This window comes from Malaclemys terrapin, chromosome 17 (genome assembly GCF_027887155.1).
Source record: "Malaclemys terrapin pileata isolate rMalTer1 chromosome 17, rMalTer1.hap1, whole genome shotgun sequence".
NCBI classification, from domain to species: Eukaryota; Metazoa; Chordata; order Testudines; family Emydidae; genus Malaclemys; species Malaclemys terrapin.
Genome location: NC_071521.1, coordinates 552,332 through 566,328, shown reverse-complemented (window position 1 = coordinate 566,328; position 13,997 = coordinate 552,332). Strand labels below are relative to the sequence as shown.

The 13,997-nt window shown below is 43.6% G+C and overlaps 1 protein-coding gene across 13 annotated transcripts in view; it reads left to right on the top strand.

The window, feature by feature from the left end:
• RALGPS1 (Ral GEF with PH domain and SH3 binding motif 1) overlaps nt 1-13,997 on the top strand; it is a 377,097-nt gene that overhangs the window by 343,426 nt on the left and 19,674 nt on the right. For all 13 annotated transcript variants that reach the window (XM_054007752.1, XM_054007749.1, XM_054007751.1 and 10 more), the window contains 2 exons: nt 8,350-8,476; nt 9,446-9,597. In XM_054007752.1, the coding sequence (XP_053863727.1) occupies nt 8,350-8,476; nt 9,446-9,597 (279 nt within the window). The remainder of the gene's footprint in view (nt 1-8,349; nt 8,477-9,445; nt 9,598-13,997) is intronic.

The window sequence follows — 13,997 nt, the reverse complement described above, 5'->3', positions numbered from 1 at the left end:
ATAGTTTTTGGGTTTCATTTAAAATGAATCACTTCTACTGACCCGCCTCCCCCCAAAAGAGACTATAAATAATCTACTAACGAGGTGTCAATCCCATGGTAAAAGAAGAGCAGGAATTTCCTGTAGGGAGAAGAAACAGCATTTTCTGGGTTCTGTCTCTGCTCAGCATCCTGGACAGTTTGATGAAATATGCATTACTTTCTTTTAAGTTTCACTGAATTTAGTGCTGGGGACTGAAATTCTCTATTCATCCATTGAATAGTTACAGCACCGGCAGCTGCCATGCAAGCTTCCCTACCCTGTCTTACCTCTCAGGATAACTTGTTTCCTGTTCATTCAGTAGTCTCATTACAGATACTACCATTAGGGAGATCAGTTGTGATACGGACCGGTTCATCAGGAACTGGAATTAGACAATAACCTCATTTCACCAGATGGCATTCACCCAAGAGTTCTGAAAGAACTCACATGTGAAATTGTGGAACTATTAACTATGGTTTGTAACCTGTCCTTTAAATCAGCTTCTGTACCCAGTGACTGGAAGTTAGCTAATGTAACGCCAATATTTAAAAAGGGCTGTAGAGGTGATCCCGGCAATTACAGACCGGTAAGTCTGAACATCAGTACCAGGCAAATTAGTTGAAACAATAGTAAAGTATAAAATTGTCAGACACATAGAAGAACATAAATTGTTGGGCAAAAGTCAACATGGTTTCTGTAAAGGGAAATCATGTCTTACTAATCTATCAGAGTTCTTTGAAGGGGTCAACAAACATGTGGACAGGGGGGTTCAGTGGACATAGTGTACTTAGATTTCCAGAAAGCCTTTGACAAGGTCCCTCACCAAAGGCTCTTACGTAAATTAAGTTGTCATGGGATGGGAGGGAAGATCCTTTCATGGATTGAGAACTGGTTAAAAGACAGGGAACAAAGGGTAGGAATAGAATAAATGGTAAATTTTCAGAATGGAGAGGGGTAACTAGTGGTGTTCCCCAAGGATCAGTCCTAGCACCAATCCTATTCAACTTATTCATAAATGATCTGGAGAAAGGGGTAAACAGTGAGGTGGCAAAGTTTGCAGATGATACTAAACTGCTCAAGATAGTTAAGACCAAAGCAGACAGTGAAGAACTTCAAAAAGATCTCACAAACTAAGTGATTGGGCAACAAAATGGCAAATGAAATTTAATGTGGATAAATGTAAAGTAATGCACATTGGAAAAAATAATCCCAACTATACATACAATATGATAGGGGCTAATTAAACTACAACTAATCAGGAAAGAGATCTTGGAGTCATCGTGGATAGTTCTCTGGAAACATCCACTCAGCGTGCAGCGCAGCCAAAAAAGCAAACAGGATGTTAGGAATTATTAAAAAGGGGATAGAGAATAAAATGGAGAATATCTTATTGCCCTTATATAAATCCATGGTACGCCCACATCTTGAATACTATTTACAGATGTGGTCTCCTCCTCTCAAAAAAGTTATACTGGCATTAGAAAAGGTTCAGAGAAGGGCGACTAAAATGATGAGGGGTTTGGATGGGTCCCATATGAGGAGAGATTAAAGAGGCTAGGACTTTTCAGCTTGGACAAGAGGAGACTAAGGGGGGATATGATAGAGGTATATAAAATCATGAGTGGTGTGGAGAAAGTGAATAAGGAAAAGTTATTTACTTGTTCCCATAACACTGGTCAACAATTTTTGAGAAATCGTCTGCTTCAGAGATAAAATGTGCTATTTATTATGTATTTTGATGTGCTGAATTCAAATATGACAATTAAAACAACTGATTGGCTACTGTTTCTAAGATATTTAAGTTTTTACATTTTATGTCTATGTATATTGTGTAGATAGAGTTTTAATCATAAATTGTAAACCTAGGTCTTTTCATGTGTTTATGGTTGCTTTACATGATAATATTTCACCTGTCCTGTTTATGTAACACTTTAAAAATCAGCAAAAGGGTTATATAAATAAAATTTATTATGAAACAAAAGGCAAAAAACTATTATGTACATAGTTTAGTCCTATTCAGTGTCTACTCGGCACTTCTTGGCTTGTCTCTTGTATTCATTAAATGGAGCATCTCTTGTCACTGTCCAGCAATAGTCTGCAAGCATTGATGAGCTCCATTTGCCCTGATAGCGTTTCTCCATTGTTGCAATGTCCTGGTGAAATCGCTCGCCGTGCTCGTCGCTCACTGCTCCGCATTTCGGTGGAAAAAAATCTAGATGAGAGTGCAAAAAATGTATCTTTAGTGACATGTTGCAACCAAGGCTTTTGTATGCCTTGAGGAGGTTTTCCACCAACAACCTGTAGTTGTCTGCCTTGTTGTTTCCGAAAAAATTTATTGCCACTAACTGGAAGGCTTTCCATGCCGTCTTTTCCTTGCCACGCAGTGCATGGTCAAATGCATCATCTCGAAGAAGTTCACGAATCTGAGGACCAACAAAGGCACCTTCCTTTATCTTAGCTTCACTTAACCTTGGAAATTTTCCACGGAGGTACTTGAAAGCTGCTTGTGTTTTGTCGGTGGCCTTGACAAAGTTCTTCATCAGACCCAGCTTGATGTGTAAGGGTGGTAACGAAATCTTCCTTGATTCAACAAGTGGTGGATGCTGAACACTTTTCCTCCCAGGCTCCAATGACTGTCGGAGTGGCCAATCTTTCTTGATGTAGTGGGGATCTCTTGCATGACTATCCCATTCGCAGAGAAAACAGCAGTACTTTGTGTATCCAGTCTGCAGACCAAGCAAGAGACCAACAACCTTCAAATCGCCACAAAGCTGCCACTGATGTTGGTCATAGTTTATGCACCTCAAAAGTTGTTTCATGTTGTCATAGGTTTCCTTCATATGGACTGCATGACCAACTGGAATTGATGGCAAAACATTGCCATTATGCAGTAAAACAGCTTTAAGACTCGTCTTCGATGAATCAATGAACAGTCTCCACTCATCTGGATCGTGAACGATGTTGAGGGCTGCCATCACACCATCAATATTGTTGCAGGCTACAAGATCACCTTCCATGAAGAAGAACGGGACAAGATCCTTTTGACGGTCACGGAACATGGAAACCCTAACATCACCTGCCAGGAGATTCCACTGCTGTAGTCTGGAGCCCAACAGCTCTGTCTTACTCTTGGGTAGTTCCAAATTCCTGACAAGGTCATTCAATTCACCTTGTGTTATGAGGTGTGGTTCAGAGGAGGAGGATGGGAGAAAATGTGGGTCCTGTGACATTGATGGTTCAGGACCAGAAGTTTCATCCTCTTCCTCTTCCTCGTCTGACTCAAGTGAGAATGATTCTGGTGCATCAGGAACCGGCAGTCCTTCTCCGTGGGGTACTGGGCATATAGCTGATGGAATGTTTGGATAATGCAAACAAAAATAGTCCACTTTTTCTTCTTTTCACCTTTCCCAACTGGAGGCACCATGCAGAAGTAACAATTGCTGGTACGATCTGTTGGCTCTCTCCAAATCATTGGCACTGCAAAAGGCATAGATTTCCTTTTTCCTGTTCAACCACTGGCGAAGATTTGTTGCACAAGTGTCGCAGCATATGTGTGGGGCCCACCTCTTGTCCTGATCTCCAATTTTGCAGCCAAAATAAAGGTGATAGGCTTTCTTAACCATAGTGGTTATACTGTGCTTTTGTGATGCAAAAGTCACTTCACCACAAACATAGCAGAAGTTATCAGCACTGTTCACACAAGTACGAGGCATCTCTGCACACTTTGGCTAAACAGAAATGTGTCCCTTTGCAAAATCAAACACTGACAAATAAGAGAGCACGACACTGTATGATTTCTAGAGCTGATATAAGGCAATTTGTTCAGCAGAGTGACGTAAGCTTCGTTATGATTGCATCATTCATGACTTCTAGGGATAACATGATGCAATTCATATCATGTATGATGCAATACCAGCTTCAGATTGCATCATTCATTGTTTTGCCTAAAAAGCAAGTACTGTCCAAACCCAGTCATAGATTTATTCCTAGATCCAGTCAAAGATGTATTTTAGTCATTTCTGGTTTAAATTGAGATCCCTTCCCTTTATAACTCACTTATTCTCTGCCATTCCCAAGTCAAGGGTCGTATATACTGACCCAATAGCATATCTTGAAAACTAGAGCCAATCAACAATTTTAAGCATCATTTTTATTCTCAGTGACCCAGAATTAGTAAAGTTTGACTATATTTATTTCAGAAGCATTTTGGCTGTAGAGCAGTGTAATATAAGAACTAGGGACCACCAAATGAAATTAATGAGCAGCAGGTTTAAAACAAATAAAAGGAAGTTCTTCTTCACACAGCGCACAGTCAACCTGTGGAACTCCTTGCCTGAGGAGGTTGTGAAGACTAGGACTATAACAGGGTTTAAAAGAGAACTAGATAAAGTCATGGAGGTTAAGTCCATTAATGGCTATTAGCCAGGACGGGTCAGGAATGGTGTCCCTAGCCTGTGTTTGTCAGAGGGTGGAGATGGATGGCAGGAGAGAGATCACTTGATCATTACTTGTTAGGTTCACTCCCTCTGGGGCACCTGGCATTGGCCACTGTCGGCAGACAGGATATTGGGGCTGGATGGACCTTTGGTCTGATCCAGTATTGCCATTCTTATGTTCTTATGTTCACAAGACAGATGAAATAGTAATTACTGTCAGTCACTATCAGATGATCAGATTTGAACTGGTGCCGTAAGGTGAAAGGCCCCATATCCCCCTTCTGCTTTCACCCTCCCGCACAAGCCAGCTATTCCTCAACATGAGCCTGATTGGAACAAATGCTTTAGAGGTGAAAGGCTTCATAACCTATCCACAATCTGAGTTATCCTGTCCTCTTGTATACATTAAGAAGGGTTTCACCATTTTTTTAACCAGGTTTAGTTTTTAGTGTCATAATATCTGCTCGATCTGAAAGTTCTTTTAGTCTCCTTAAAAGGAATTATAATTAGGGCTCCTTGTCTGTCACGGAGGTTGCGGAAGTCACAAATTCCGTGACATTTCGCAACCTCCGTGACTTCTGCAGTGGCCAGTGCGGCTGACCTCAGAGCCTCCCAAGTAGCTGGCTCCGGGGTCTGTTGCTCAGGTGGCCCCAGAGACAGCCACACCTGACGCTGCTGGAGCGGCTCTGCAGCCAGCTGCTTGGGCGGCCCCGCAGCTAGCCACACCAGCTGCTGCTGGAGCAGCCATGGGGCCAGCCGCCCTAGCCTCTGCTCTGGCGGCCCTAAGCAGCTGGCCCCGGGACCGCCAAGCAGCGATCCCTGGGGCAGCCAGAGCAGCCACTGCTGGCGGTCCCTAGGGTGGCTAGAGCAGCCCACTGCTGGTGACCAGAGCAGCTGCTGCTGGTGGCCCCCAGCAGCAACTGGTGCTGGTAGTCCCCAGGCGGACAGAGCAGCCAGTGCTGGCGGTCCCTGGCAGCAGTCCCCAGGCGGCCGGAGTAGCCGCTGCTCAGCAGACCCTGGGCAGCTGGTGCTGTTGGCCCCGGCGTGCCCCCCAGTGCACACCCACCCAGCAGAGCCCCACCCCATGATTTAGTCAGAGGTATTTATAGTATAAGTCATGGACAGGTCACGGGCCCGTGAATTTTTGTTTATTGCCCATGACCTGTCCATGACTTATACTATAAATACCCCTGACGAAATCATAGCCTTAATTATAATCATTGCAACTTTAAATCTTAATATTTTTGTTCAAGGACTTCTATTTATTCACGATCTTGTGAATTGCACCCTCTGCTGCCTTAAGAGGGTACTATTTCCAAGAGTGTGACTATACAGAAGAAACCCTTAATGAAATATATTTAATGTGATATGTAATCTCTTTCTCCTCGTTTTGATAGTCATAGCACTTGAACTTAGAGCCACATTCTGCCTGAGATATTTGTGCACAACTTTGATCAACTTCACAATGACTTATTCATGACTATCTCAGGACGGAATCTTCCCTTGCTGTTCATTTTCTGAGAGAAAGTTGTTTGGGTTTTTTTTTCGTACAGTGGATTGCTACAGAATTTAAGACATTTAATTGCTTTGAGCTAACTGACTTTTCACATGAGAACAAAAAGAAAAGTTATGAAGAACTTAGACCCTCAGAACTGTGGAGTTTTAGAAGATTTTTAATTATATTTTGAGATCCTATTGTATAGCAACTATGCGTAAATGATTTTTTTATCATGTGACTTGCATTGTTAAATTGGAAACTACACTATAGCAACAACTAAAATATTTTTTGATTTCTAGATCTCCAAAAAGGAAGTTTAATTCATCTTTGTGTTAAACAACTATGAATTGTAATGAACTATCATATATGCACGTTGTAATAGAATGTATGCTGAGGGAGTGATTTCCTTGACCAAAGTTAAAACCCCTTATGTTATCTACAAGAGGTTGAGTGAAATAGAAACTTTGGTAACTCAGCATTGTAGCAAGGACAAACGCAACAGAGAACCTATTCAGACGAGCATTGGGAAAAAAGGCTAAAGACAGAATTAGATAAATTCTCTCTTTGTGTGTACCCACCAAATGATGACCTAATAAATGATACATCTAAAGTGTTTGTTTCCTCTCTTTTGGTTATAAGGACCAATGTCATCTCTCTCCTTCCACAATATTGGTTTGTCCCTAAGCACTTTCTTTGTCCAACTAAAAAGTAAGATAAAAGGTGCTCTTGAGTGCTCCTGGGAAGCTGAACAGACAGTTTACCCATTGCTGACATGGAGCAGCCATTGTAATTTGCTCCTACTGATGGCACAGCTCATGATGGCATCTTTGAGCCTACAATATGGAGAAATTACAATGTAAATAATCTTTCACCAAGGTCTATCTAAAGTAAAAAAGTAAAACTCCAGGCTGACAGCTGGACTGGACAGTAAGAAGTCCTGGATCTATTTTATAATATCAACTCTTTTCCAGTTAGCAGCTCCCTCTTATTAATGGATGCATTGTTCTTTCTTGAGGAAGCAACTGCTCTTTGACTCACTGCAGTCTGTGCCATGAGCTCTCAGGCCAAAACAGGAGAAACTGTTGTGGAACAAATTCTATGCCTATCCTGTTCATGGTGTTTGGTCTGTGTGGCAGATGCCCAGCTGTTCCTGATATTAGCCTTTCTCCATACCCAACTCTTACACTATGCAGTGGAATGTTCTTCTGCCTCAATTTAGAAGCATTTTAAACCAAAGCTTCTCTCTATGAGTGCTGATGGCACCTATCTATTTCCAGCACATACAGGCATCCAGAAGTTTTTCCTCCAAACCAAAAAGACATCTCAGCTGTAAACTTGGGGTGAGGAGAGGGGGAGGTTTGGTCAGTTAGACATGGTTTTTCATATCACAGAATTTCCATCACAATTGGCCCCCTAGGAGCAATTTCAGCAGAGAGGCCACAGATACTAAGCTCTCCTCAAACCCTCAAGAAGTGTTCTCTGTGGAATACTGTGCACTGCTGCTGCCTGAACTGGGGACAAGCTGAGCAGCCTGTTTCCAAGGCCATCCCTCTAGAATCTGTCACCAGTGTTAGTCACAACTAAACAGTTTACTGTGAAACAAAGAACAGCCTCAAGTGCAGTGACCTACCTCCAAAGACATAAGAAGTTGCTAACTATGTTGTTCTCTGCTTCCTGGCCAAGAGTGCTGCAAGCCTCTTGCAGACAGCATTCAGGAGAAGGGATGAGAGTAGCCTTGCATAGTCACCATGGTGACTATGGACCCTGATAAAATCTAGGAAATGAGGAGGAGGATAATTTTCAGTGAGAGTTTCCTAAATTCCCAAAGATCACAGATAATTGAGAAATAACACATCTGTCTGGCTGTAAGCTACGTGAAAAGTCCCCGCTTTCTCTCAGATATTCATGCTATGAGTCAATATGAGCAAACTGTTTACAGCTGGATGGGGTTTCGAACCAAATTCAGAACATATGTTTTCTTAGACATTACTGCTTATCCTTGAAGCACAAACTGACTTTATGGCTGTGCAAGTTATGTGTTGGCAAATCCAACAGTTGTAAGTGGCCAAGACTTTTTGTGGGAGTCCGTCATTAAAAATATGTGCAGGAATGTTTTGAGGATGACTTCCATTTCCATTTTGCTTTAATTGGATGGATCCTTTATAGAAACAGATGGTGTAACCCAGTAGGCAAGAGATGCTATTTCATAAATGCAGCTGCCTTTTGAGATCTGTAACAATTCAGTTTAAGTAGTGGCTGTTTAGTCATGAGACCTTATTTCTGAAAGTCTGCTGGATTTCTGAGCCCTCTCAAAAACAAAGAAAACAACCAAAACCAGCCCCTGAAATTTCTGTTTTTTGCATCAGTTCAGCATTATTTTTTTTCTATTTTTAGGTCCATCAGAGGTGTCAGCAACTGTGAGGTTCAGCAGAAGACCAACTTGTCCTGATGCCTCAGTGGCAGCCAGCCTCCCAACCCCTCCTGTACCAAGACACAGGAAGAGTCACAGCCTGGGAAACAAGTGGGTGCTCTACACTGTCTCAGCCTCTGTCAGTTCAAGCATCATTAGGGATTAATCCAGCAGTTGAAAATTCTTAGATATTTCAGACAGTTTTCCTCTTATGCCCCTCTCCCATTTCTAGTCCTATAGGAGTGATTCAGGCATTAGTTTGTGTGCTTCAGGATTTTCCAGAAAAATGTCTTAACACTTTTCTGTTGTTTTAACTGATACCATGCTTCCTGCTAGTGCCAGGAAAAGTTGGCAATACTCACTTCAGTGTCATTCTTATACTATCCGCTTTGATTTGTGTGAATGTCTGATGTGCATAACAGATTTTTAACATCTCAATGATCCACCCAAGGAACATTACAATCTCTTTGCACCCACTACTGTTCTGAAGAGTTGTGGCCTTTCTGCACTGTATTAGCTGAATTGTATGGGTTAGAGAGAGACTCCCTCTTTACCATTTACTGAGAAAGCTCAGATCAGTGACAGCATCTCCTTTTCAATTAAAGTTTCTACATCTACCCAATTTTACAAGTGGATGGACTATGGCAGAGAGCTCATGTGACTTGTCCAGTGTCACACAGTGTCCGTTGATTAGGTTATCTGAGGATCATTCGGCAATGAATTAGCTGCAGAGCGTGCAGTCTTCTATCTATGCTTCTCACCACTAGATTACACAGCCTCTGTACAGTGAGGAGTCAGAGCAAATAAATTAAAAGCAATAAATTCCCATCTGCACAAATACAACAATTGTTAACCATACACACTACTAAATCCAAAGCCTGATTAGGTTTTTATGCAGCTTATGTACGAGCAGTAGGAAAATGTGAGAAGTCACATTTAACTGCATGCTACTAAAGAACTTATTGACATTTATGATCATTGTATGGTGAGGCAAAGTCTGAGTGGAAAAAACGGGAGTAAATGGATGTTATCAGATTACGTAAGAGCTTTTGCATTTTTTTTTCTTTCCCAACTTTCCAGTATGATGTGTCAGTTCAGTGTAGTTGAAAGTAAAAGTGCAACGTTTCCAACAGAGAAGCCACGCCACCTGCTGGATGACAGTGTCCTAGAATCCCACAGTCCTGTCAGAAACCACACTCTAAACTCAGTTTTCACCAATGGAATTTCCATAGGTAAGAACTCTATGCCTTGCTGAATTCTCTGCTTGTCTGTCTCTGCTGCTTTGAAGTATGCTATGGCACCTGTAACTACAGAAGCAGAAAGATTGTTTAGCTTCTAAAGAAAGATTGGTCACTTTTTTGGGAGGAAGTAGATTGGAACCACCTCTCAACTGCCCAGAAGCCTTGTGAACCGACTCAGTTTTTGTGCAGCTTAGCTCAACTCATCCACACAGATTTATTCTCCCCTACTAGACATTGTCTCGCTAGAAAAAGATAGAGAGGGTCTGGGGGAAGTTCTGCCAATGTCCATGCTGTACATATATGGGATGTCAAACCAGCACTTTTTACCACCAGAAAGTTGACTAATGAAATGAGAATAAGTGTGAGAGCTATTTTTGCACAAGACCGATGTTTTTAACCTGTACTAGTGTAAGGTGAGGTTGGCCTGGGGATTCGCCTATAATGAAGGCATTACCAGGAGCAGATAGGAAGCAGAGTAACTTGAGCAAACCACAGTAAAAAGAAAGGTTTCAGAGGGGCAGCCGTGTTAGTCTGTATCAACAAAAAGAACGAGAAGTACTTGTGGCACCTTAAAGACTAACAAATTTATTTAAGCTTTCGTGGGCTAAAACCCACTTCATCAGATGCACGCAGTGGAAAATATAGTAGGAAGATATATATACACAGAGGATATGAAAAAATGGGTGTTGCCATACTATCTATAACGAGAGTAATCAATTAAGGTGGACTATTATCAGCAGGAGAAAAAAAACGTTTGTAGTGATAATCAGGATGGCCCATTTCCAACAGTTGACAAGAAGGTGTGAGTAACAGCAGGGGGAAAAATTAGCATGGGGAAATAGGTTTTACTTTGTGTAATGACCCATCCACTCCCAGTCTTTATTCAAACCTAATTTAATGGTGTCCAGTTTGAAAATTAATTCCAATTCTGCAGTTTCTCGTTGGAGTCTGTTTTTGAAGTTTTTTGTTGGAGTATTGCGACTCTGACAGACCTCAAAGTCTGGAAAGTTGGAAAGGGGCCATCCTGATTATCACTACAAACGTTTTTTTTTCTCCTGCTGATAATAGTCCACCTTAATTGATTACTCTCGTTATAGTTAGTATGGCAACATCCATTTTTTCATATCCTCTGTGTATATATATCTTCCTTCTATATTTTCCACTGCATGCATCTGATGAAGTGGGTTTTAGCCCACAAAAGCTTATGCTCAGATAAATTTGTTAGTCTCTAAAGAGCCACCAGTACTCCTCGTTCTTTTTTTTAGTAAAAAGAAAGAAGAGCATTAGTGCAAGATGCTTTTAAGGATGTAGAAACTGTTTAAAGAAGCTTACTGTCAATAATTAGAGCCATAAAACCTTTTCTAGTCTTTTACTGGTTTACTGTAACTCAAGTCTAGATGGAAGAAAATCAAAACAATTTATTCAAGATAGGAAAAATTGGGGTTTTCAATCTGCAGTTTTGAGGAAATTATTTTGAAACAAATGTCCATTCTAAAGGCAGGACTGTGCAATAGGGTCATTTAAACTAGTCACCTGATCCTTCTGACCTTTGTCCCAGTTCTGGTTTGTTGTAAAGGAAAGCTGAAACAAAAAAGATTAACTTTTTCATTCACTGGTGTATTCCTCATGAAAATGTCATTGATATGCTGCTTGCAAAAGCAAATTGGCCTTAAAGTTAAGGCTGACAGGTTCCTTCCCTGACTAACATGTCAAGATGCCTTGTGATTAAATCAAATAGGAAATCTACATTGTTTCAGCCAGAGGCTGAATCGTCGAAATTCAATTTACCTTACTCTTGCTGTCTTACTAGCAGCTGTTAGCACATCACATAGTAATACTCCTGAGGGCATTCTGCACCAAAACATTTAAAAATTCTGCGCACAATATTTTAAAATTCTGCAGGTTTTATTTGTCAATAAATAAATGCAGAGGCTCCCGCATGGCAGTGGGGAGCACAGGCCACTGGCTGCACAAAGGAGGAAGATCACCCTGCAACCCCCCAGGACATGGACTCAGCGATGAGGCTGCACCCGACCCTGACACAGCACAAGGCCTGGGCTTGTCCCAGAAACACCCTGGGGCCCTGCCCTTCTGCGCCAGGCACACCAGATACGGGCAGGCAGGCTCAACCAGGCAGAATCCAAGTGTGGGGGGATTCAGGTGTGGGGTAAGAGGATTCTGTGTGGGACAACCTGGGTGCAGGCAGCTCAGTGGGGGGTCTAGGTGTGGGGGGATGTGGATGCACAGGGGCTTGTTGCAGGGTTCCAGGTACAGGGGCAATGGGACTCTGCATGAGTTTCCAGATGAAGGTTGTTGTTGGGACACAGCACAGGGGTCTGGGTGCTGGGGGAGTGGGCTTGGTGGGGTAGGGTCTGGGTGCAGCTAGTTGGTGGTCAGTGGTGTGGAAGTCTGGATGCGGAAGCTCAGGCTGGTGCAGGGGGTGCTGCATCAGGGTGGGGGTTTGATTACAGGGAGCTCAGTGAGGGGCGGTCTGGGTGAAGAGGTGGGAGTCCAGAGGTTGGGGGTCTGGGTGCAGGATGGCTCCAGATGCAGGGGTTGAGGTTCAGTGAAGTAGGGTTCAGGTATGGAGGGATAGGGGGGTTCCTGATGTACCTGGTGGGGCTTGCAGGGGTGTCTGGGTATGGGAGGTCTGGATGCACAGGGGTAGGGTGGATGGGGGAGCAGCTCCCTGTACAGTGACCCCTCCTCCCACAGCTGAAGAGTGATGGGGGCAGGCAGCAGGGGAGGATGCTGAGCGTCCTGTAGCTGGGGGAGGTTTCTGGGGGTGGGTGTGACACAGCCCCAGCCACTCCTTGCAGGGGAAGAGGAAGGTCCCATCGTCTCCTGCCTCCAGCGCAGCTGGGACTAGCAGCTGATCTCGGCTCAGGGTAGGAGCCACTGGCTGGGGTGTCCCTAGCCCCATGGTGATTTACCTATCTGCCGGCTGCACTGGGTGCCTGAAAGGTTGTACCTGTGCTGCTCAGGAGTGGTGCGTGACTACTCTTGCAGCTTCCTTTGCTTCCCTCTCAGAAAGTAAATTTTCTGTGGGGAAGCAAAAAAAATCTGCGTGGGACATGAATTCTGCGCACGCGCAGTGGTGCAAAATTCCCCCAGGAGTAACATAGGGCCAGTAACCTGGCCTGTGTGAGACAAGTGCTTCAATAGGGTTCTATAGAAGAAGGATTCTGGTGGAAGCAGGGTGTTACAGGCATAAAGGCATGACTATGGGCTTATCTACACTGCATTAGTCCACACTAGAGGGGTGTAAATTCTAGTGCGCCCTAGTGTGTCACAAACTAACTGGTGTATGTGGACCCTGCTGCCATGAAGCAAAAGTTCTCTAGTGCATGTTTAATGTAGTCATGTTTCAAACAGTACTAAGAAGCTGCACGGTAGTCAACAGAAAGCCAGTATCACAACCAGGCTTGAGTGGTCAGACCTAGTGGTCATAGCCAAATCAAGCCAAGAGCTGGAACCGTAATCCAGAATTAAGCCAGAGGTCGGAGCAGGAATCAAGAGTCAAGCTAGGGGTTGGAGCCAGAATCAGAGGTCGGACCAGGAATCAGAGCCAGAGTCAGAGTCACAAATCAAGCCAGGAGTAAGAGCCGGAGTCAGGAGTCTCGAGCCAGGGGTTGGAGCCAGATGCCAGGGCAGGGATCAGGAACCAGGAACAGGACAAGGAAGCAGGATCCAGGGACAAGTCAGAAAAGCAGGGCTTAGTAGTCAGGTGAAAAGGCAGGGTCTGATGTAGCAGGCAGCCAGGAATTCACCCTGTTGCAGGCAGCCAGGAATTCACTCTGTTGCAGAGATCACTTCCTGGGCCTCCTTCTGGTTTAAATAGTGCAGCTCAACCAATCGGAGAGCATGAGCCCTCCAGTCAGGACACCTGTGGGTGGTACCTCTGATGGGACCAGGGTTCCATTAGTCTCTCAGCCCTTAGCTACTAGCAGGGTACCAGGTGGCAGCCAGAATGCAAAGGCTGCCTGGGGAACTGCAGACCCAGGTTTAAGACCTGTGGATCCTTACAGGTACTTCCTTATCTGATTTAGCCTATCCCCATAGTAGAAAGGAGATGGACAGGCAGGAAGTACTTTTGACCAAGAAGAGCTTGGGATTTTCACTAAACTTCTGAATTCTCCTTAACCAAGAGGTAAATGCAGGACTGAGAGACAGCCCACTCTGCTTTATACTAAGCATTAGCAGGTCACTCATTGACAGATTATGGCAAAATCTGTTTCTGCACAGCTGAGGCTGCATTCCAGTCAGATGGCTATGCCAGGGTCAATGGTAAGGTAGGAGTGACGTGAGGGGGACAGGGACCATTGATGTAAATGGCATCAAGCTAACATCACATGGTTCCAAACAGTGACACAGGACTAATATGTTCTCTA